This window comes from Podarcis raffonei, chromosome 1, assembly GCF_027172205.1.
Source record: "Podarcis raffonei isolate rPodRaf1 chromosome 1, rPodRaf1.pri, whole genome shotgun sequence".
In the NCBI taxonomy this organism is placed as follows: domain Eukaryota; kingdom Metazoa; phylum Chordata; class Lepidosauria; order Squamata; family Lacertidae; genus Podarcis; species Podarcis raffonei.
In genome coordinates, this window is record NC_070602.1 from 75791383 (window position 1) to 75813831 (window position 22449).

The 22449-nt window shown below is 40.2% G+C and overlaps 1 protein-coding gene across 1 annotated transcript in view; it reads right to left on the reverse strand.

The window, feature by feature from the left end:
* MUC2 (mucin 2, oligomeric mucus/gel-forming) overlaps positions 1 to 20204 on the reverse strand; it is a 64309-nt gene extending 44105 nt beyond the window's left edge. The window contains exons 1-23 of the mRNA XM_053376325.1: positions 20131 to 20204; positions 18571 to 18835; positions 15935 to 16049; positions 15045 to 15135; positions 14189 to 14298; positions 13693 to 13909; positions 13169 to 13294; positions 12931 to 13048; positions 12260 to 12398; positions 11614 to 11724; positions 9563 to 9632; positions 8971 to 9108; positions 8325 to 8489; positions 7637 to 7731; positions 6266 to 6392; positions 5122 to 5374; positions 4352 to 4404; positions 3741 to 3841; positions 2773 to 2924; positions 2446 to 2584; positions 1707 to 1817; positions 1268 to 1450; positions 668 to 907 (exon numbers count right to left, since the gene is read on the reverse strand). Coding sequence (XP_053232300.1) covers positions 668 to 907; positions 1268 to 1450; positions 1707 to 1817; positions 2446 to 2584; positions 2773 to 2924; positions 3741 to 3841; positions 4352 to 4404; positions 5122 to 5374; positions 6266 to 6392; positions 7637 to 7731; positions 8325 to 8489; positions 8971 to 9108; positions 9563 to 9632; positions 11614 to 11724; positions 12260 to 12398; positions 12931 to 13048; positions 13169 to 13294; positions 13693 to 13909; positions 14189 to 14298; positions 15045 to 15135; positions 15935 to 16049; positions 18571 to 18835; positions 20131 to 20200 — 3189 coding nt within the window. The 5' untranslated portion in view covers positions 20201 to 20204. The remainder of the gene's footprint in view (positions 1 to 667; positions 908 to 1267; positions 1451 to 1706; positions 1818 to 2445; positions 2585 to 2772; positions 2925 to 3740; positions 3842 to 4351; positions 4405 to 5121; positions 5375 to 6265; positions 6393 to 7636; positions 7732 to 8324; positions 8490 to 8970; positions 9109 to 9562; positions 9633 to 11613; positions 11725 to 12259; positions 12399 to 12930; positions 13049 to 13168; positions 13295 to 13692; positions 13910 to 14188; positions 14299 to 15044; positions 15136 to 15934; positions 16050 to 18570; positions 18836 to 20130) is intronic.
* Between the last annotated feature and the right edge of the window lie 2245 nt (positions 20205 to 22449).

Below are 22449 nucleotides of genomic sequence, written 5' to 3' on the forward strand. Positions count from 1 at the left end.
TTTGGATGTTGCTGTACATGTACACAGCACATCCATGCCACAGTAGTATCCATCCCTTTACACATCACAGCACTTCAACAAGGCATCAAGAATCTATGGCCCATTTTACTTTCATGAGATATTTTATCAATTCCAATTTCAGACTTTTAAGCTAGTAACAGTCTGTATAGCAACAACAAATATTTGGTTTTCGGTGAAGATAATTCAGATGAATTTATGTGTTTTCATTTCAAACAGTATTTCTCAAAATAGAGTACCTGCAGAGAGTTCTGGAGAGGGAAATGGGAGCTCCATACCAACTCAAGACATGTCTAACCATGATATTTCCTTCTCCTTTTCTAGAGTTTATCCTAAGTCACATTCTCATTGGATAACATCCCTTTACAGTTAAAGTTGAAAACCACTCCACTATCCAGTTTGGAATGGAATGGGTGCTACTAAGTTAGAAATTGTCTGCAGGATATAATAGATTCATCTGTTGTATGTCAAGACCTTTAAAATCAATCCACTACTGACGATCCCCCATGGTTTGCTAGGTATTTTATGTAAACTGCTTAAAGATCTTTTTATTTTTATTCTCCATATGCTCACATATTGCAATAGCTTGTTCTTTCCCCCAAGACTAGTACAGCCCAGCTTGTCCAAGTGATTAAGCAACAACACTAACTTTTGAATGACATTCTTCAAACACAACACTTTTGATGAGGCTGCATTCTTTCTCTGCCCAGGATTTGCGATGAGGTTTCTTTTCACAGGGCTCAGGGTCTACATCAACATCAGGGCATGCAGTATCCTTCTTCCATGAATTTCCAAATATCAGTGCATTATTTTCTTGGACCATGTCCCTTGCAGTGAAGTCATTACTGGCCTTGCCATCAAAGTTGCCGCATAAGCCACAGACTTTTCCCTAGGGAGAGGAAAGGTCAATACCTTAGGACTGGAAAAGATTTGCAATGGCTTAAAGTTAGCAGGAATTTTATTGTGATGTATATTACTTTGATTGTTTTGCCATTTGTTTTAGCATTACTAATTATGGATACTGTTGAGTTGGTGGGAGCAATGCCAGACCTTGGGGTCTCAAATTCCAGTGGCACCTTGTGTGATGCTACAGTTGGGGCCCCCTATGTCTCTCACACCCCATTCTATTAATGATGCAGTAAGGCACACATGGTAAGCCACAAGCAATAAAACGTCTTTTTTTGTTGCATTTATCTGTTAATAACAAATTTTCCATGGCATTAAAGGAATATGTTCAAGAATTACTCACTTTAAGATAGGGGGCCAGCTTGATGAAAATAGTAGTCTTCCTGTCCCAGATGAGAATAACACCATTGCTGGTTTCTATTACAATGTACAGCCCGACTGGCTCACAAATCCAGTAAGTCACAGTGCTAGTAGTATTCATCTCAATTGTTTCTATTTGTTTATCTTCCAACTTTATTTCAGTGCTCTAAAAAAACAGGTGTGTAACAGAAGCCCCATAACAAAAACAGACATTAGCTTGTTAACCTGATACCCTCAGCTCCCCTAGAGTCAGTCTGGCTCTTTTAAACTGGATATCATGACACCAGTTCTCAAAAGTAAGGAGCCTCATTTGACTGAGAACTCAACAAATTGCCTGCACCTCCCCACGGCAACCTGATTTGATTATTTGCAGGTGCAGACCAAGCGCTTTCAGGCTTGTTCTCATCTATGTTCATACATACCCCAAGGAAAACTTTAATGGCCTTGGAACAGGTGACTCCAGTGGTTCCACATGGGACATTCTCTGTGATGACACTAAATGTTCCCTCCAAATCGCTGTTTCCACAGTAATCCTAATGAAGGTGCGAGAGGGAAAGATGAACAAAACTAAGAAAAACGAAAACCAGGATACTTCGATTTTCTCTTGTGTTTTAAAAAGCTGCTAAAGCTGCTCTGCATATTTGTATTGGTAGCAAACTTAATATATTTTCAAATTTAACAGTCCTCTGTGGTTCAGAGGGCACTTAATTCCTCAACACATTTGCAAAACGCAACAACCGAATGAAATGGAGAAAACAAGGCTTAAAAACTAGCAAATTCTGTTTGGATGAGTGTAAACTATTTCAGCACATATTAAGCAGCCTGGAGACACCCATACAATTGGGTTTCCATATGCAGAATTGAACATCATCAAATCTTCTCCAGAGGGTTGGGGAGAAACCCAGAATTGATTTTTTGGGGTGTGGGGAGCAAAGAGGAAGGGGGTAGTTCTATTGCATAACCAGAGGTCCTGGCGCTAATGGAACCACCTTGTTAGATACTACCATTTGAAATGATCTTAAGAGAACCATTGATTACTCCACCAAGTAAGAAAATTTCACAAGATGTTGAGGGATGCCTGGGAAGCCAAACAGATAGGAGATACACACACACACATAATTCAAAACAGTATAAAATTGCATGAGTATAGCTGAACATTACCTGAGCAGCCACATATTCACAGTTGCCATCAAAGTCATAGAATTTTCCATCAAACGTGATGTAATGGCCACTCCCATAAATGGTACATGTCCCAAAGCATGAATTGGTGGTGCACTTCCAGCTTCCTCTTTGACAAGTACTGGAGAGTACCAAAACAATTAAAGAAATTGTGTAAGGCTTAGTCTCTGTGTCCAAGCATTACTTTTGAAGTACTGGGTAAATGATGTAGCTGAGAAAACATGCAGTCCACCACGTACACTCTGTTTGCATAGTAGTATATTCATACACTGCTATGACTACAATAAGTGACAGTGAAAAAGATCCTACCATGTGTTGCAGTCCACATTTACTGTTTCTCCGGGGGAGTAAAAAACTTTGTTATGAATGCATGGGCAGTCCTGTTCTTGGACACAATTCCCTCTGCCATCATCTATCAATCCATCAAGGCACACACATCCTGAAACACACTCTGTCTGGAACTGTGAGGAGCAAGAAGAACATTGTGGTCACATTTTATGATAAGGTCAATCAGAATTCATGGGCCTTGCATTTGACAAGTTCATAAAGCCAAATTGGACTCAGGATTACCATTCAAAGTTTGCCAAATTTCTATTTGCAAGGTAAGATAAAACCTCAATTTAATTTGTTCAGAAACTTGGGTGTGTTTAAAATAAAGTTGGTCTACAAAACAGAGGCACTTTGGGAGACTTTTAGATTTGGGTTACTTTAATAATTTTTCCAGAAGGTGGCCTTATCCTTTAAATACAAGACTGTCAATGGTTTTTTTCTTTTTCTTTTGACAAAAAGCAAACAAACAAAACCCTTGCTACCACTTCAAACCATGACTTGGTTGCTTTCAGCAGTGTGGTCAACTCCCTGGAATAGAGAGCCCTTAGGAGAGATGTTACACTGCAGAAAAAATAGCATAATTTGCTGGGGAAATTATTTTCAGGGGGAAATATAGTTGCCTCCATTGGTTGGTGGCAGAGGAATTTCTATTGTTGGATACCAATATAGAATATATTTATTTATTTTAAATGAAAGGTGGAAATTATTTAAATGAAATGAAAATGTTAATAAAGTTAAAAACAATCAGAACCAATGAAGGCAAACTGGTGGTATAAATGTGCAGGTATTTGCTTCTCCAAGTTGCAGTCCTTTTGCTAAGAAATGCCCCACAGTCTCAAGGAGATTTCCTAAAGACACCTAGAGTACAGCGTCTTTGTTAATTACATCACTTGAGGAACAAGAGAATGAGGACATTAGGGTGTTGTCAAAATGCAATGAAAGTGTACCTGATCGTTTCCCAGTGTTTGGCAGCTAAGATGTACTGGTGTTTGGGAAGACCAACTGTCAAAGTTGTTGCAGTCAAAGTATGTCATGTTGGGTGAACAGTCTGTAAAATAAAATATAGAACACTGACAATATTATCTTGGATCCATTTTGATAATCAACAAGAGCTGTATATAATTTTTTTATTTTTATATATAAAATTAAAAAGGGGCCCAACAGACATCCCTGTTTTGTACCCATTGAACTAGGAAGCATGTCTATAAATAAAGGTTTTAATTAAAATCAGTAGTCTCTTATCAATACTTTACATTGAGCAACTTAAACAAAGCAATTTAAACAAATCAAAGGCTGAGGATATGTCTATGAAAACTATATACATATGTGGATTTAGAGGGGAAATTCTGATACATTTTAGGAGGAAGCAAACTATATCATGTCAGCTTGAAAAAATATAATTATTAATTGCATTTTTATTAATTATTTTCACAAAAAATGGCTCATATTCTTAAGCACAACTTCAAAACAATTGCTTTCTTAAGCACAACTTCAAAATCATACAGATGATAACTCAAACTGGAAAAAGTCATAATGTAACATGAAATTGTACACCTACGTTCAGGGGTTACGTCCACTGGCACACAATGAAATCTTCCATGTCTGCAAACACTAGAAAGGAATACACAACAGGAAAAAAATGGTAAGCCAGATATTTGAGCTTATAAGTGATTTCCAATTTATACAGTGCTACTAACAAAAACTAAAGATCTGCTGCAAAAATTTAAGAGTACCATTTCTGCTAAACATTACTTGAGCACCATGGGTGCCCTACTGACAATGCATAAAACAAAGTAAGAGCAAGTGCCAAAGACAAAATGTCAGTTTCTTAATAAGATTTGACAAGATATGTCTAAGCTGAGACATATAGTTTTGAGGGGAATATGGAGGAACCTTTGGATTACATATTAAATACTGGGGGGCAGGTGTTGTGTACACTTATACTACTTATATTACTGACTTCTCAAGTAATCTGAAGAATTCACAATGCAATATTTCAGCACCTCTTAATCCTTTGAACACTATGCCTGGCGAACAACATAGATGTCTAAACTTCTTTAAAAACTAGTCACTCCACAATGCATTCTGATGCTTGTATTTCTCATGTTGATTTGGAAGGGAGTTCCTCTTCTGAATTAGTATCACAAACCTCTAAATTGTCTTATGGTTAATGAGAATGCTCATACACAGCCAACGTAATCCCAAGATTCCCCATCCCATTCCACCTGCAAACATTGCAGGATTGCAACTAAAAGAGAGCAGTTCCTGGTACTGAACGTTGAGCTTCCCACCTAATGAGAAAGACCATAAACTGTTGTGTTAACATACCAGCGCTCATCCTGTTTCATTATAACATATCCAGGATTTATGGGCACACCCTTGTAATAGCACGGGCACTGAGCAATTGGCACACATTTGCCACTGTCATCCATATAGGAATTATCAGGGCAGCCACAGCCATCTACTGGAGTAAAGCCTTCCAAGCAGTACTTATGACCATCAGAAAGAGAGCGGCAAGTTTGCTGGCAAGTCAGATTGTAACGGAAGACTTGACTGGCTTGGCAAGAGGATTCTTCTTTGTCTGAATGAAGGGGAGAAAGTGACAAAAAGTCAGAGTGGATAGAATATATTCTGCTCAACATTCCTAAATATATTCCTGCTCACCATTCCTAAGCCATTCAGTGCATGCTGTCTGAATTCTACTTCTGTTAAGACCCCTATGAAGAAATGTTGTCATGCTTGGGTGAAACTAAACACTTATGAGGTAGCAATTAAGACAATGAGAGGGGGAAACTATTATTGTCTAGCTCACAGATGGAGAACCTTTTTCATCTCAAAGGCCACATGACCTTCCGTGCAACCTTCTGGGGGCCAGTGGTAGGCAGCACCAGAGGTAAAAGTGGGTGGCCCAACAAATGCAAATGTTTTCTTTGTACGGTACTCTAGCTTGTACACACACCCTTCTCTACCCTCCATCCTCCATCCAGGCAAGCAAAAAAGCATTATTAAGGATACATCACAGTCACGCAAAAACACTCAATAAATATGCAAAACAGAGCCAGGAGGAGAGTGTGGTATGGGGTGAGTTGTGAGGCCCAGGCCCTGGGGTTCCCTATTCCTGGTCTAGCTGAAAGATTAAATGGCAGGAAGTAATACATGACTCAGCATTGCCTCATTAAGTCATCCTGCAGGCACCCCAGTATCCCAAATGGAATTGTCCAGTACTTCTACATTCATTGTATCCGTCCACAAGTATTACTGTGCCAATGTAAACAACATACATGGGTGCTTCCCTTCAACTTCAACAAAACATTTTGCATCTTACAAAAACCATATATTTTGATGAATGGGGTATGCTACATTTGTTGATATTAACTACATTCTAGTCTCAAAACATTACAGTTAGCACACAGTTATTCAAAAGGTTTTGCTCCATTTTGTTCAAGGCAAGGGTGGGGATATAGGCACTTACTGCAAACATTCTTTCTCCAGCCCCATAACATGACCCCTTTGAAGGCACAGGCTCTTGCGTATGATGATAGGGCAGCACACATACATTCTTCGTTGGCATTACAATTACAGGTATCATATTTGCAGCGCTGGGCAAGGGGAGGGGGGAAAAGCCAGTAAACATTCAAGTACATTTGTAGGAAGATGAATGAAGAGCTAGTCCTCAACAGTAGCAATGCTACACATTGGTACCCTGTTCCACAGTTAAAATGAAAGTAAAATGATAAATTGAGAGCTTTTCCTTAGCAATGCCATTTGTTCCTCTTCCATTTAAAAATGTTAGTAGTTTTTTCAAGATTGCTTTCTCACATGCTAGAGTGAACTTCTCCTATTATTTTGCTTAATTTGTTAAAAGCAATGAATGGGCTGTTTCCCCCACAGCAAGGTGATCCACTTAAAACAGGCAGTGAATCATTCTCAGCCCAGGGGCCACATTCTTTTCTCAGCATGCTTTCAGGGGGTCACATGTCAGTGGTAGGCAGGGCAAAGACAAAAGTGGGTGGAGCAACTAATGTAAATTTCCCCTTTGTACAGCACTCTCATTTCTACATGCGTACCCTTCTCTGTACCAGACAACACCAGACAAACAAGAGGCATTGTCAGAGTTCAAGGACACATTCTGGCCAGGTAACAACATGGAAGCAGGGTCAGTCATGGCATGTGGCCTGAAGAGAGTTACAAGGGCCAGATAAGGAGGCCTGGGGGCCACATTGGGCATCTGAGCACAAAGTTCTCCACCCCGACCTAAAAGCAGACTGGCTCACCTCCACCATGTTGCCTGTCATCAGGGTTAGAACTATTTGGGGAATCTGGAAACTCCTCTGACCAAGATCCTCCCAAAACTACAACTAGTTCCACACACCCAAGGACTGGCACTTCTTGAATTGCATGAACTTCCCAAAGCAAACTCTGTTGGTTTTTTTACTGATGTAATTTTTCAAATCGGTTTCTCATGCTGTTGCTATTTTGTTTTGTTTTTTATTTTAAAAAGCTAGAGAATTTTTCTAAAAACTTGAGTGTAGCTAAAAGAGCCCTCTGGCTCATGACTCTCTTCTGGATAACTATTATTTGGCTCTTTTCGCAACAATGGGTTTGCTTTAGTTCCTGTATTCCAACTGAAAGGGATAGAAATTTGGCTGGGTTTGAAACTGGATAATCCATTGTCAGTAATTCTAACCCTCAAGCCCTATGAAAAGCAGCTGGGAAGAAAGCTGCAGAACTTGCTTTACCGCCACTCTTTTCAGTTTATCATAATACCTGAAAGTGAACAACTCCATGTAACGAAACACCAAGCTGCGTGAATAAAGACTCAGAATAATTTGAAAATCCATACCTTATAATAATCTGTTGGATCAATGACTGAGTGACATCTGGCAAAAGGAGTTTCTGTACTTTTCAACAAAGAGCACCAATGTTCAGCATACTTTTCTGGAGAGAAATAAAATGTTATTATAAACCATTCACTTCATGTATTTCTATGTAATGCCTGTAGCCATATGCTAGAATTCAAATAACTATGCAGTACAATACAGCAAAACAAAATGAATACTGTATGTGTCTGGATGTTTGAACACTATGCAGCTTCTCTGTCATTTAAAGGCAAGTAGCTACCCACATAACTGGGCAACAAAATCGTCTGAGGACTGTACATGCTCAACAGTTTTGTCTTCAAAAGACTATAAAGCACAGTAAACATAAACAGAAGTAATACTGTGGATGGAAACTGTAAGCAGGCTTCCATTTTCACAACTATAATAGATAAAATGAGCATTTCTTCTTCATCTTTAGCAGTGTTGTATCCTATTTCTTTAGAAACTTTTTCTTTTGAGACAGTGACATGAAACTTACAGTGTATTCAAAGCCTCGGACCTAGCACAGATTTATACATCACAACTTGCTCTCCCAAGTAATAAAGAAAATTGGCCCCGCCTTCAGATTCAATATTTGACTTGAAAATTGGATATAGATGGCACACAGATATTGAAATCTGTTATTTATTTATGAAAACCACCCATCCTTACCATTCTCAACGCTAAGAGTACAAGGGTGGTCCCAGTTATCCAACTTATCACTGCAGCTGGCTTGTGCTTTCCATGAGTTAGCAAAGGAAGCCCCTGTTGCTTCTATTAATCCACTTGATGTTTTGAAGTCATCTCCTTCTATTCCGTTGTAATTCCCACAAAGACCTATTGATAAAAGCAACAGATGTTGGCTGTGAGTTTCTTTAAAGGCGTGCCTTTCTTTTTTGTAAAATGGGAATAGTGAGCAATTTACTAAGATTTTCTAGAGATAAATTTCCACACATCCAATAAGCACATCACTTCCAATCAGCATGAACATTGTGCATATGTGTATATATACCCCAGCATAATTGAATGCCTTTTGACAACTGTGCTGTTCTCTGCCCCAGCTCTTTTTAGTTCAAATAGCATGCCTGCGGAATTAGTCTAGCATATAATATATTATGTGCGTGTCACGATTTACAATTTATTGCCTTGAGACAATTTGTGGAGATAAAAATGTCTTAATAAATAAAAAAAACGACTAAACAAGTTGTTGTTTTTTGCAGGTAGGTATTTGACCCCATGTATCTTTAATTTAAAAAAAAAACACCCCCTTGTTAGTGTTACTATTGGTGGAATCCTCTTCCCTGCAGTTCAGACTTGCCTTGGAGAGTTGCCTGGGCAGTCTGGTCCACAATGACAAAGAGCTGCATAACTGGAACCAGCTGGATCTCCAGCCTGAGGCCTAAAGTCGCCTGCACAATAATGTAGTTTGAAGATGGCTGGAAAACTGTGAAGCTGGCTGAAAAACAAAAGGAAGGCCAAGTTATCACCTGATTATTGTAATGCACTCATCAAATCAGAGGGGCAAATACAGTATCCATTGTGTATTATACCAGATTCCCATATCAGATACCTTTGCTGTTATGAAGAAGATTGCCATTGGCTGAATAACCAGCCAGGAGAGCAAGAAAGGTTAGGTGTTGGCCTGGAATGGTTTCTCAATGAGGAGAAGAGGAAAGTGGCAGGGAGGGGGGCAGATATGAAAAAGGGAAGGGACAGGGAAGAGTCCCCAGACAAGGACAAGCAATCATTCCCTGCCAAATAAACCAAGGAGTACATTTTCTCACCCTCCTTTCCAGCATATTTTATTTTGCATTTAATTTAATCATGCTCCATAACATCTAAGGATTTGTGGAACCATCAATTTAGGCTGTGGGTGGGGTGGGGTGGAAGTTGAGGATTCCTTTCCTCACCTGTTACATGAGGCAAATGAATTTCTATTTCATTCAGTAATACGGTACCATCTGATCTGAAAACTACGACCTGTGTGAAGAGAGAAACAGCCTACGTTAGTGTGACCTCAGGGTCTTAAAGGTGAGGAATGTAATAGAATCATATCATTTTAGAGTTGGAAGGGACCTGGGGGTCATGTTAAATGAACATTAATAATAACGATTGTAATGCCCAGAAGGAACCCACCCTGGAAATTTTGAACATTGACAGTTTTCTTATATCTGACAACAGGAAGTTGGTTAAGAGCTTAAGCAATCCAAAGAACTATGCAATGGAACATGTATGTGCGCACACACACATGAATGCCCCTTCATACACACTTATGCACAATGTTGTGCAAATCCCTATTGGAGAGCACCTTGCACCATAGAACTTGGACTGGAAGGCAGTTTCCATAGGCATGAACCTCTGAGGGAACGTTGCAAAACATACTATAACTTCCAGAATATATGGATTAATTACGATGGAATTTATCTGACTTAGATTATTCTGGTTGCTTATTAACCGTCACATTTCCAAATCATCCAAAAATTAGATAAGAAGAATCAAAGCATTGTTTTCTTTTATCAGCAGTTCCTAATTATGTTGTTTTCAGCTTTGTTCTTTCAAGAAAGTACAGTATTAAAATCTCCAATTTTAAAAGTGATTGTATTTGTATTCATACATTTTCAGTTTTTGCCAGTTTGCAGCTGCACAGTGGCTGCAATCCTGCACCTGGGTACTCAGTCAGGCAATGTGCCTCAGCCTTCTTCACTCTTCCCCCAAAGTAGATCATGGGGAGGGGGGTTGCATCCAGCTCTGGCAGGAAGCAGGCAGATCATAGTGGGCATTTGGATGCATACCATGTTCACAAACCAGGGCCAGGGAGAGATTTGTAAGCCCGGCATCCACTCCTTACTGATTCTGAATTATCTCAGTGCCCATAACCCTCCCTGGGTTCTTAATGTAGCCACAGCCAGGTGCTTAGAAACAAAGTAGGTTCTTATTTATTTTCCAGCTGACCAGATTGACAAATCGGGTTTTGGAGGGCAGATGCCAGCTACTTATGGTTTTGGGACCTGGTGGAGAAAGGAATCCTTTTGGAGTTTGCTTGGATCACACACCCTTGTGTGTGTCTTGGGGCTGGGGCTGGGGGTCAGTGACTCCAGACAATCTCTTTCCATTTTCAGATGCTGGAAATTATTTGCTAAGAAGTATTTCATAGAATTACACATTCAATGGCTTCCTAAACTGAAGAAAGCTCAACAGGATCAGATTAAATCTGCAGAGCAGGGGGCAGGGAACCTGTGGCTCTCCAAATGTTCCTGGACTGCAGCTCCCATCATCCTTTGCCACTGAGAACAGGAGTCCGTTGACATTTGGTGGGTCACAGGTAGCACCCATCCCTGCTGTAAAGTCTGCATACTCTTTGGCAATTGGCAGCTAAGTAGTCATGAGTGTACAGCGCAGAACTGTGACATGAGGAAATAATGCTGAAAAATCTCTTATCAAATCTTTGGCAAGGATTTCTGGCCAATGGTAGCTTTTAAAATGTTTATAGGGTATATTTTACAAACATATTAAGTATGAAATATGTAAAAGGAAGATATGACAAAATAAACAGAACCTGAAAGTCATGGAAATGTGGGCTTGGATTTAAAGAGGATGTAAAAATACATACGAGATAAGCAAAGTATATAAAATATAAAAAATGAAATGAGGATTTCTATGTTTGGTTTATTATTCAATGTAATTCAGACACTTGGATCAATGTTCAGAAGTTTAAATGTTAACCAGAACCTCTTGGAGTGGTAAAATTACATATTACATAATTCCACACACAGACCCCATGAAGCTCAGCAAGAAGTATGAACAGAATACAAATAGAATAAGATGTCAATGGAAGGGGAGGGTTGGGAATCTTAGAATATGGTTGACTGGCCAGATCTTTGAGTTATGAAGAAAACCTTCATTTGGCATCATATTCTGGATGAACTAGCTCAGAGCCATACCACCATTACCCTAAACTTACGTTTTTCTTCTCGTCTATTAACAGAACCACCGTCTTTAGGCATGTCTGCTTGTCAGTAGAACCGCATGGGCCTAGTTCTCCCAAGAGGGCATGTGAGTCATTCTGTATGCTCTGCAATTACAGAAGAACAAATACAATCAAAGTGGTCAACTTTTGCTTTATGAAATGATTCCTTTCACAGATAGGCTGAAATTACCCGTTCAGACAAAAAGTGCAATAAAACATTGACCTTAAGGATGTCACATTCCACAATCCAGGTCACAGGCCTTTCTCTTTCTTTTCCTTTCCCCTTTTTCTTTCAGGGAGGTTATAAGCCCTCCTTGTGGGAAATATTTGACATCTAACCTCAAATTGCCATTCCCCATTCCTTTCCAATTCCTTTTTTGCATTCCCAATCCCCATTTTAGCCCTATCTTAGATTCAGCTGTATTGCAATACAAAGACACAGGCAAGAGTGGGAAATGATTTTCAGCCAAGGCCGTGTAAACCAGACAAAAGCAGGTGTGGCCACACAGACATACAAACACACTGCATCCAAGACAGGAGGGTTAGCCCTTTCTCATTCACCTGCACTCTATAGGAAGGTTACCCTACCCCACTGTGGCATAATTCCTTCGCCCAGAGTAGAAGAGTCTGGTGCACGTACCTTGCTCAGCACATAGTAGCAGTCACCATGGAAGGTGTACTTCTTTCCATCAAATGTAGTAATGTGAGACCCTCCCTCCACTGCACATTTACTGGGACAGGGTAAATCCTGGCATATCCATCTACCTGATTGACAGGTGCTGTGAAGACAGACAAGAAATCAAAAGCGGGATCTGGACATACAGAAATTATACTAGAAGTACCTGCACCACAGCAGTGGAGCCATTACAGCAGGTCAATTTGGAAATGAGTCCATAACACTTTTGGACCTCATAACCTCTTCTTTTTCAAAACATTCCAGATTCAGCAAGCCATAAAGGTGCTGATGATACATTGCAAAGTGGCAGCAGCAATCCCCTTTTCTCTACCCCAAGAATGTTGTTGTTGTTGTTGCTGCTGCTGCTGCTGAAATATGTTTTTACAATTAGAGATTTAGGCTCATATAACAATATCAGATGGGTACATAATTGGTAATGCTGGGCAATTTTTCACCATGGCTTGCTAGAACAAGTCGTCTATGTTTTAGCATAAAATGATACGGTGTATTAGATATGAAAGCCTGTGATGGTACAAGGTGTTTGTCCAGAAATTCACATCTCTACAAGAATCCTTTAAGTGACAACTCTGAAATAAAAAGCTATAATTACTCTCAGAGGGCATGGACAGGCTTACCAGCTTTCACAGTCATTGGTGATGTTTTTACCAGGGGAAAATAATTTCCCACGAAGTTTGCAGTAACACTGGCTCGTGGCCACACAGCCTTTCCCAGTGATATCATCATATACTGTGCCTGCAAAACAAAACAAAAAGATGCTCATAGTTAATGACAATCCAAGGCTGCACATCTGAACTTGGGTTTCCCATTTCTAAGCCCATGGTTGTATCCACTAGGCCACACATAAATTGTTACCTTCAGGGCAAAAGCAGCCATCCATGTAGTGTTCTTCACATAGTTTGCTGATCCCCATGTGTGAACAGGTGTCCATACAGGGTGAGCCACTTTCCAGGTAGATCATGTTTCCAGGACATGACTTAGCTAAAATAATGAAAGAAATAGCACTGACTATATGCATACATTGACATGAAATTAGGGTTCAATCAAAAGAAAGAATCCAGGCAGCTAAAACCATAATCCTAATTAGTTTCAGTTGGATTTAAATACACAATTTCCTAAGTTTCTTGTTCTCTGTTCTTCTTGCCTCTCTAGCATTAAAACAATTATTCAGAAACTCTTTCCACCAAAATCAGTGGAAAAGCTTTCCTTGGCTACTATGAGAAAACAGGATTGGAACCCAAGACTGCTGTTTGGAAATTAACCTTAAGAATGGGGACCTTTCAAGACCATTCTGAGTTACATGAATTTAAAGAGAGATTTCACCCTCCCCTGTTAAACGTTCCTGGCTGCATCTTAGATGAACCCAGTTAATCACTTACGACACAGTTGTGATGTCCTCCAGTTCTGAGGATTGCCACCAGCGTGGGAACACTGGCGGGAAAACTCTGAGATGGTGCTGCAAAGGCAGAAGGAGTCCTCTGTATGCTGGCAAGCACATCTGTCCTGCATGCAGGCTTGGATATACTGTTCCAGATTCAGGCGGGACTGACAATCAGCAAAAGCCGGAGCAGTCAGCAGCTTCTCACACTCCTCACGCTAGAAACAGAGGAAAGTACGGTTTAACAGGCCTCCCAAGCTCAGTTTCCAAAGTGGCACTACATAACAAAAGGAAGAAGGTCCAGGCTTTTCACAATAGTCTATGTTTGTACAGGATAATCCATTTTTATTCTCCTTTCCTCAATTATATGATTCAGAGCAAGAACTGGGAGCATCATAAAGTGGTTGCACACCTTAGTACACACTTGCTATTTCTCTAACAGAGATGGGTATCTCTATTCCTGGTATGTACCATATAACACAGTTTTCAAGACTTACATGTTGGTTGCAAGATTCAATAGGTTGTGTCTCATCAGGGTCTTCACATACTGTATTGGGTTTATTAATCTTCTGTAGGTTTCCAAATGTGATTGGATTGTAGCTCAGACCTGTGAGATAGAGTGAGCAGCATGTTCGATTATTTCCATTAACCAGAACAAACAGCATCTTTGTTTTCCTCTCAGTGTCACAACCAGAGCTTAGAGGCATAATTTCACACCAGATGGTACCGTTCACTTACTATAGATTACTTATACCCTTTAAAGTTTTAATTAAACACTTTTTTGCTCATACATTCAAAGATTAATTGAAACACGCTACATTTTTAATGTCTTCTACATTTTAAACCTATGCTTATAGCAGAATTCATGAATTTCTGGGCTTAAATTTGGATTTATAGAAAGGTGTTGTGTTTTCACAATCTGTACAGTGAACTCCATCAATCATTTAAACATTCACATGTTTCCTAGGAGAATATGCTGCTCTTAAGCCACCCTGATCTGACAAACAAACACCAGGTTAAATAGTGTTTTGGACCATCTCCAAATCTGCTTTTGTTAATTTAGGGTGATGTCCAACCAACATCAATCATAGGCAGAGCAGACCTTCTGAAATAAATGAACATGTTACATAATTTCCTTGATTTCAGTGAGTATAAAATAGTTGGATGTCACCCACAGAATTCATTCCACATTTGTGGACCAAGCTTTTAGAAATAGTATGCATTTTAATCTCTCTGTACTTTTCTAACCACCAAGCAAAGAAACCATTGCTTTGTTCTCACCTGTGCATTTAAACTCCTCATATTATGTAACTCATTATAATAATCATTTCTCTATAATGTTGTCCAACTTACCATTGGAGAGAAATTCATTGTAAACCTGCTGGCCATTGTAATCCCCACAAAGACCACAAGTACCGTTGTTAAACTTGGTGTCCAGTTCAATCTAAATTGAAAAAGGAAAACCCGAAGGAACATATCAGCTATTGTAGCAAATAAATATGTAAAGCTGCCTTATGTTGAGTCAGACCATTGGGATACTGAGCCCAGTATGGCTGCTCTGACTGACATTGCTGGTCCAGTGTCTCAAGCATATGATTTTTCCTTTCCTGCCACAGGAGATCCTTTAACCAGAGTTGCCAGGAGTTTGATTTGGGATTCTAAGGTGACAAGCAAGACAACTGCTTTAGAAAAAAAGAGGCCAAAAAGGAAGGGCCAGGTTCAACTAAGGAGTTCTGCTACTGGAAGCCAGTGGAATGACTTCTGCTAGCAGAATAGGGCTTTTGACTCCTCTCCTAGCCCACTCACTGTCATGCCTCCCCAAATTGGCTTGCAGGGGTTGGAGGAAAATCCACAACAGAGCATGGGGAGAGAAATGGGGAGATCATTCTGTCTAGTAAACTGAACTGCTTGCACCGACAGAATGATCGTCTTAGTGCTACACTGAATTCTTTCCAGAGGATTGTATTCAACTAAGCCCTACTCACATTAATGAACCTAAGTTAGTCATGTCCATTAACGTCAATGGGCTTAATCTAAGCAGGACTAGCATTGAATTCCAGAGGAATTGTAGAGCAGCCACCAAGAATGGTTCTCTACTTTCCCTTGCAGTCGAGAAGGTTCTGTTGGGTGCTCTTAATCACAAGACAGAGACATAGGGCAGAAACAGGTCACTTGGGTGAGCTGGGCATGAACCATAAAACCTATACCAAAGTATCAAAATAGAAGCTGAAGACCACACATACCATCAAAGCAGCTTCTCTGTTCCATATCAAAACTAGGCCCACTCTGGCATAGAGTTTGGTATACATATCATTCTTCTCAATCAGAATACCAGAATGATAGTACGGAGTCCTTGCACTATAGGAAAGAAAGTCATACAGAGTTTTTATTAGATTCCATTGCAAGCAACAGCTAGCATTAGATGAGAAAGCACACCTTTGCAGAATTTCTCAGATCTATTTTACAGCCCCTATAACATCCCAGCATGCTCCCCAACTTCCAATCTAAAATGAACACGAATACACAGAAATAAGCAGAAACTTATTCATGGCCTGTTAAAATCTGTGAAGTTTATCTCAGTTTCTGTATTCAAGTTTCAGCATTCATCTAAGAAAATGCATGGTCAAATTTTACTTCCCAGTTTAAGAGGGTACTTATTTTAAATATTTTATTTATTTATTATTTCAATATTTCCACTGGAAATTTCCTAGTCATCCTGTGCTTTAGATTTTACAATGTCACTAGTGCTTATTAATACAGGTTCCTAAAGACTCAAGCCTTGGCTGAAGATCTTAGAAACATAGGAAGCTGTCCAAAGTCAGACAATGGGTCTATCAAGCTCAGTGTTGTTTACAATGGCAGGTAGTGGCTCTGTAGGGTTTCAGACAGGAGTCTCTCTTAGCCCTACCTGCAGGTAATGAGGATTGAATTTGGGACTTTCTGCATGCAAATCATAGGTTTAGCCACTGAGATGCAGGCCTTTCCACTGATGGGTAAATGACAAAGTGTGCAACTGAAGGCCCAGAGTTGCAATGTGACTCCAAGGTAAAAGTTTCCTTATGAGTAAGGGTACTCCTCAAGACAAAGGGCTCTTGGAACAATCTTAACCACCTGTAGCTAGGTTTCTATGTGGCCTGAGATGCCACAAGCTAAGGATACATCACCCCTTCACTTGAGACTCCCAGTAGCTAGAAAGTCCCTGTGAATTAGCCTACCTTAAATTATGTTTCCTGTTTTACTGGTCCCTGGACTGTTACCTGCTGATGCTGTCCTTGGATCATGTTTGAAGTCAAATTGGTTCCCTGTGCCTGACCTTGGTTTGTCCTTGACTCTGCTGGCATGACGTCTCCTACCATTGTCTGGTGAGCTTATGTGCGGGTGTAGACTTTGTGGATCACAGTCTATACAGGTTGTATGTATCCAGAGTAGGGTGGGACGGGTGTAGCAGTATTACGTAGATGATTCCCTTAATATGGGACGGGGCTTGTGTGCCTCTAAACTCCCTTTACAATGAATGCAATTATGAGGAAATCAATACTTGATAGAGTGACCACCTTCACCCCAACACACCTCTTGATTTTAACCGAAGTGCCCTTTAGACTAAGTTCTTGCTACACAAGAGTTATATTTCCAAAGCAGGATATTACTGCATAAGTGGTTTTACTCATTTCAGAGCCTTTGTTGCAGAGTAAAATGTTAGTCAACCTAAGAATAGTGGGACAGGTCACATTACAGGAAAAGGAAAATATTAGCATTCACTATGGGAAAGACTATGTTTCCTTAAGCCAATTACCCAACATTTGGCATGGATTTCAAACACAATAATCTGATGTGGAATGTCCTTCTGACTACAAATTACTACTTTAAGAAGAAAAACCATGATCCATCTCATCTATGATAGGTTTGGAAAAACAATGAAAGTTCACAAAGGCCAAACTGAACTAGCCCACCAGCAAGCTAGATGTGTCATTCTCACATGGTGTTCGCATAGCTAGGAGAGCTGCTGTTGTGTCTCTCTGAGCTTCCTCCTTCATCTCCAGCATAAATAGGGATAGGTATATGGTAGTAGTAGCCCATCACTGTAACTGGGCACGTGGTCAGTGTGTACAGTGAGACTTAGGGAAGCCAGGAAACATAACAGCCAATGCCTTGTTCTGGATGTCTTTTTGTTAAAGGAGATCACTGTATGTGAAGTATAACTAAAGAGGTGAAATATGCCAGAGATAGCCATGAAAATAATCAGTTTTTTTAACAATCCTGGATGTCAAGTCTGTGTGCATTATAAAATGAAATTCATAGTATAAGTATTGATTTTCCATTTTTGTACCTTGCTTAAATAATAATTCCTACTGGTGGTTGTCTCCGGCAGTTTGTGCCTTTTCAGTTACATTTCAAAACCGGACTGTAAAATACTGCACATTAGCAGCAGTGCTGGGGAAATTGCTCACAATCTTAATGGTCCCCTGCTCACTTAATAAAATTTGTAGGTAATTATGTCATTAGGAGTTGGAGGCTGAATTCATGGAATGTGCAAAATCTCACTGAAAAACTATCAAAACTAGTTTGGCTTCCCTTGACACTTCTGGAGATGTTGTAGAAATGTCACTTGGTCTTATTAAAAAACAACACCTTTTTTTACTTCCTTGAAATTTCCTCAGATGTTTCACCTGAAAAACTCCAAGCTCACTTCGAAAAGGCAAGATTTCAGTGGCAGTACTCCTTAAGATCTATGCCCTGACTTTCTACACAATGCATTTCCCTCAAGTTTATTTTGAGTGGCGGGAAGTTGTTGCTACAATTTATATTATGAGCTTTTTGTGAAAGAACTGTGGCTAAACACTGGAAGCCTTAGAAGCATAATAATATGGGAAGAACTTACATTTGCCCATCCACCACCACCATCTTGTGAGTGAGGTAGATTGCAACATCCTTAATTGTGATAAGGACATATTGAATGTCAGGGTGCCCTTGCTCATTCAGTTCACGCTGGATATGGACAGAGAACTCCTGGTAAGATTCACGGCAGTCAGACACAAAGTTGTATTCACAGACACCAGGAAACTGGTAGAAATCTCCATCAAAAGTTTTGAAGTGGTTGTTCCCCCAAGTACTGCAGACATAGTGGCCATGGCTAGAAGTTCTTCCTGAAAAATGAGGACAAAGCAACCACTGAGTGCAATCATGGAACAATAAAGCAGAAAAATGACACATAATTAAATAAAGACAAGCCATAAAATCCAAAGAGCTTCTGAAGGGAAAGGGGTCAACAACCAGGATTAAACGTTCTACTGCAATGTTGGTATTTCATTTTTTATAGTTACCGATGCAACATATCAAGCAATATGTACACTTATGCTCTGAGAAAGGCACACACATATTATTGGGCTTGCTGCTACAGCAAGATCTTTGCCATAAAGCTGTGAAACATAGGCACCTTGGGACACAGGTGAAGTGCTGCACACTAATGCAACAATTACATGATTTCTCTGGATACCGTTTATTTATCCATCAGGATAGCTTAGGTAATGCAAAACAGCCGAAGCACTTCTAGTAAAGGTTCTGCCAGTCACACAGAATCTCCTACTTTTAATTAAAAAATAAAATAAGTTCCTCTACCACATATGCTAGCTGACTCAACTTTATATCCATAAATGATGGGGCCATTTAGCTTCCATTTCCAAATAAAGTTCTACACCATCTGCAAGTCTTTGGTATTTATTCTCTCTGTGCAAAACCTGTGGATTCTTCGAATCCATAAGGATCTGCTGTTGCAAAGCCCAGTTGAGCACCTGAAGCTGGGCCTTGATTGTCTAACTAACAGATGAAAGCAACAGACCTCCTCAGATGGTGGACTCTCCTTCATTGGAGGCTTTTAAGCAAAGGTTGAGTGGTCATCTGCCATGGATGCTAAGCTGAGTTACCTACATTGCAGGGCATTGGACCTCAGGGTCCCTTCTACAGTTCTCTGCTGTATGATCTATGAACTATAATGGCAAATCAGTATTATAGTGCTGAAAGAGCTGTCAAGATACACTAAGGCAAAAATTACTCCAGCCTGTGGTCCTCCACAGATGTGCTAGCTGGAGGTGATGGGAGTTCAACCCCAGAACATCTGGAGGATACCAGGCTGGTATAGGCTAGTGTACAACATCTTTCCCCTCCTACCACAAATTCCCTGAGGCAGAATCACCTATGCCTTAACTCTGCCAGCAAATTAGTTCACATCATCCAGAATATTATATATTATAAGCAGAGAGCAAAAGCACCCAGTGTTCATCGTGCAAAAGTAGTCATACAGACTACTTTTCATATACTCAAAAACCTTATTGATTAGCCAAGCAATTTAAATATTTTACTTGTTGCACATTGCACCAGCCAGTGAGTGTTCCCCAGGCTTCCCCACTGGACAATCCCACAGTATCTCCTTTAAAAGTCTTACCTTTTCTAACTTCAGTTGCATAGCAGATAGCCAGCCATAGTGTCAAAAGGCTGGTAAGCCTTAGCCCCATGGTGGCTAAGAGGGAAGGACAGAGGTCCCTCTATAGCCATCCTTTATATAATGTCCATTGGTGCTATTCATGCTACCATAGGGGAGGAGATGGAAGGTGAGGAGGAGTGGTCAAAATGGGTACAGTGTTTGCTGAGATTAGAAAGTAAACAGAGGTGAAATTTTCATTGTAATTCCTGTAATTTAGCATTCAGGAACATTGAGGAAATAGTATAATATTGATTCAGTTATCATGCAAGTTTCCTTTTTTATTGCCCTTTTGCATTTCTCTGAAAGGGTGTCTGTCTTCCTTCAGTCACACGCAATATCAGTGTGCAGCATCTCCTAGCTCTAGAAAGTACTTGAACAATGTTAAACTAAATGAAATGCAGCCTGTGATTCCCACAACTCTTTTTCCTAATTACCCAGGAACCTAATTAGGAATTACTTAGGAACTAATTGCCCAAGAGAGTATTCAGCAGTGCAGCCCAAACTCCACTTTATCACCTCAGTGGGAACTAAGCTTCTGTCTCAGCAAAATGAAAGGGACGAAGGAAGGAGGGAGGGAGGGAGAAGCTGCATGTGGTTTCCACCCCTGTGTGAAGAAGGGACTGAATTCTCTCTGGACCCCCCTGAACTTGTGAAAGGGTACAGGATAAGTCTGCAGTTTGGGGAAAATTGAAATAGGGAATGTCCTTCAATGTATGCTTCTCAGTTGTTTAATTTCTCTGCTGGACATTGACTTGTCTGTCCCCTATATGTGAAGACTATCTTAACCTTTCCATGGATGTCATTCAGGTGCCTGGGCCTACTTGAACTAAGTAATCCATGCAAAATTGCTGTTAACATGGTCAAAACTGACATTGCAAGCTCCTATAGGAACTTTTATCATTTGTAAAATCCTGCATCCCACTCTTTAGCTGTCGCATACCAGATGGAAACATTTGAAGAACTGGTGGTTAACGGTTTGCTCATTCCTACCATCTTTTCTTTCATTAGAATGGCTTTCTTGTAATTTTCTTGGAAACATACTAATCGCTCTATAATAAGGGCTGTCCCTTAGAATCATGGAATTGTAGAGTTGGAAGGGACCACGAGGACCAACTATTTGAACCCCTGCACTGCAGGAATCTTTCACCCAACATGGGGCTAAATCCCACGACCCTGGGTGGTGGTTAGGCATTGGGTAAACCTTTGTTTAGATGGAGGGGAGGTTGTAGCCTCTGTCTGCACCTCCTCACTAAGGATATCCTGTTAAAGGGATCCAGGGAGGTGGATTCTGTCCGATGCCCGGACAGAGTTCCTTAGCTACATGTGATGCAATTATAAAGTTGTCCAGTGTCAGAGCTAAGATAGGCCATTCAGGTCTTTATATTCCATCATTGTCAATGGGAAGGAGATGGTTGTGCCTATCTCTGCAGATGTACAGGTGTGAATATTACCAAATATTCTGATTTTGAACTTTAAAAAAAAAACCTACCAAATGAAGCTACTGTAGCCCCTGGCATTTTCTACTCATTTATTGCAGTTTAACTCTGCTTCATAGGTCCTGATTAAATGTGCTTTGTATCTGGATACAAGATTGGACATTTCAATTTGATATGAAATACTGTGCAAGCCTCTAATCAAGTAAACGCAATAGCACATTATGACGAGGTGCAAGTACTATTTGTGACTTTCCATCCCTGCTTACTAGAGTTAGGTGTTGTGCCCTGACACTCTGCACTGACTCCCATAGGTAGTTCCCACCTGTGGTCAGATATCTGAAATAAACTCAGAATATGTCATATTCAACATAGCAAGCCTATTCCAATTTAGCCCTGGATTGCTTGAGGTAATAATAATACACTTGAGAGCTTGCCCTCTCCATTGAGGAACCACAACCAATACCACAACTTAGGAGAATTAGCATGCTCAGACCAGAGAGTGCAGACTCAAGGAACATCACCACTCACTTTGAAAATCAAATTCTGCTTACTGGCACTCATTCCTTACATTTTCTCTAAAGGAGAGGGGAAATTATTTCTGGCTAGATTCCAGTTCCCCTGGGTATGACCTAGCAACCTGGAATTGCTTCCCATTGTTGCTGCAGTCTTCAACCAGGGATAGAAGGGAAGGTTCCATGCACTCACCTGCCCTACCCACAGATATTGATCCTAGGAAATTGCTTCCTACTTCCACTGCACTCTCAAGAGCACAGGTGAGCAAACGTAAAACTCAGAGCTGGACACACATACACACAAAACCCTTATTTTATCTGATAATTGTGGA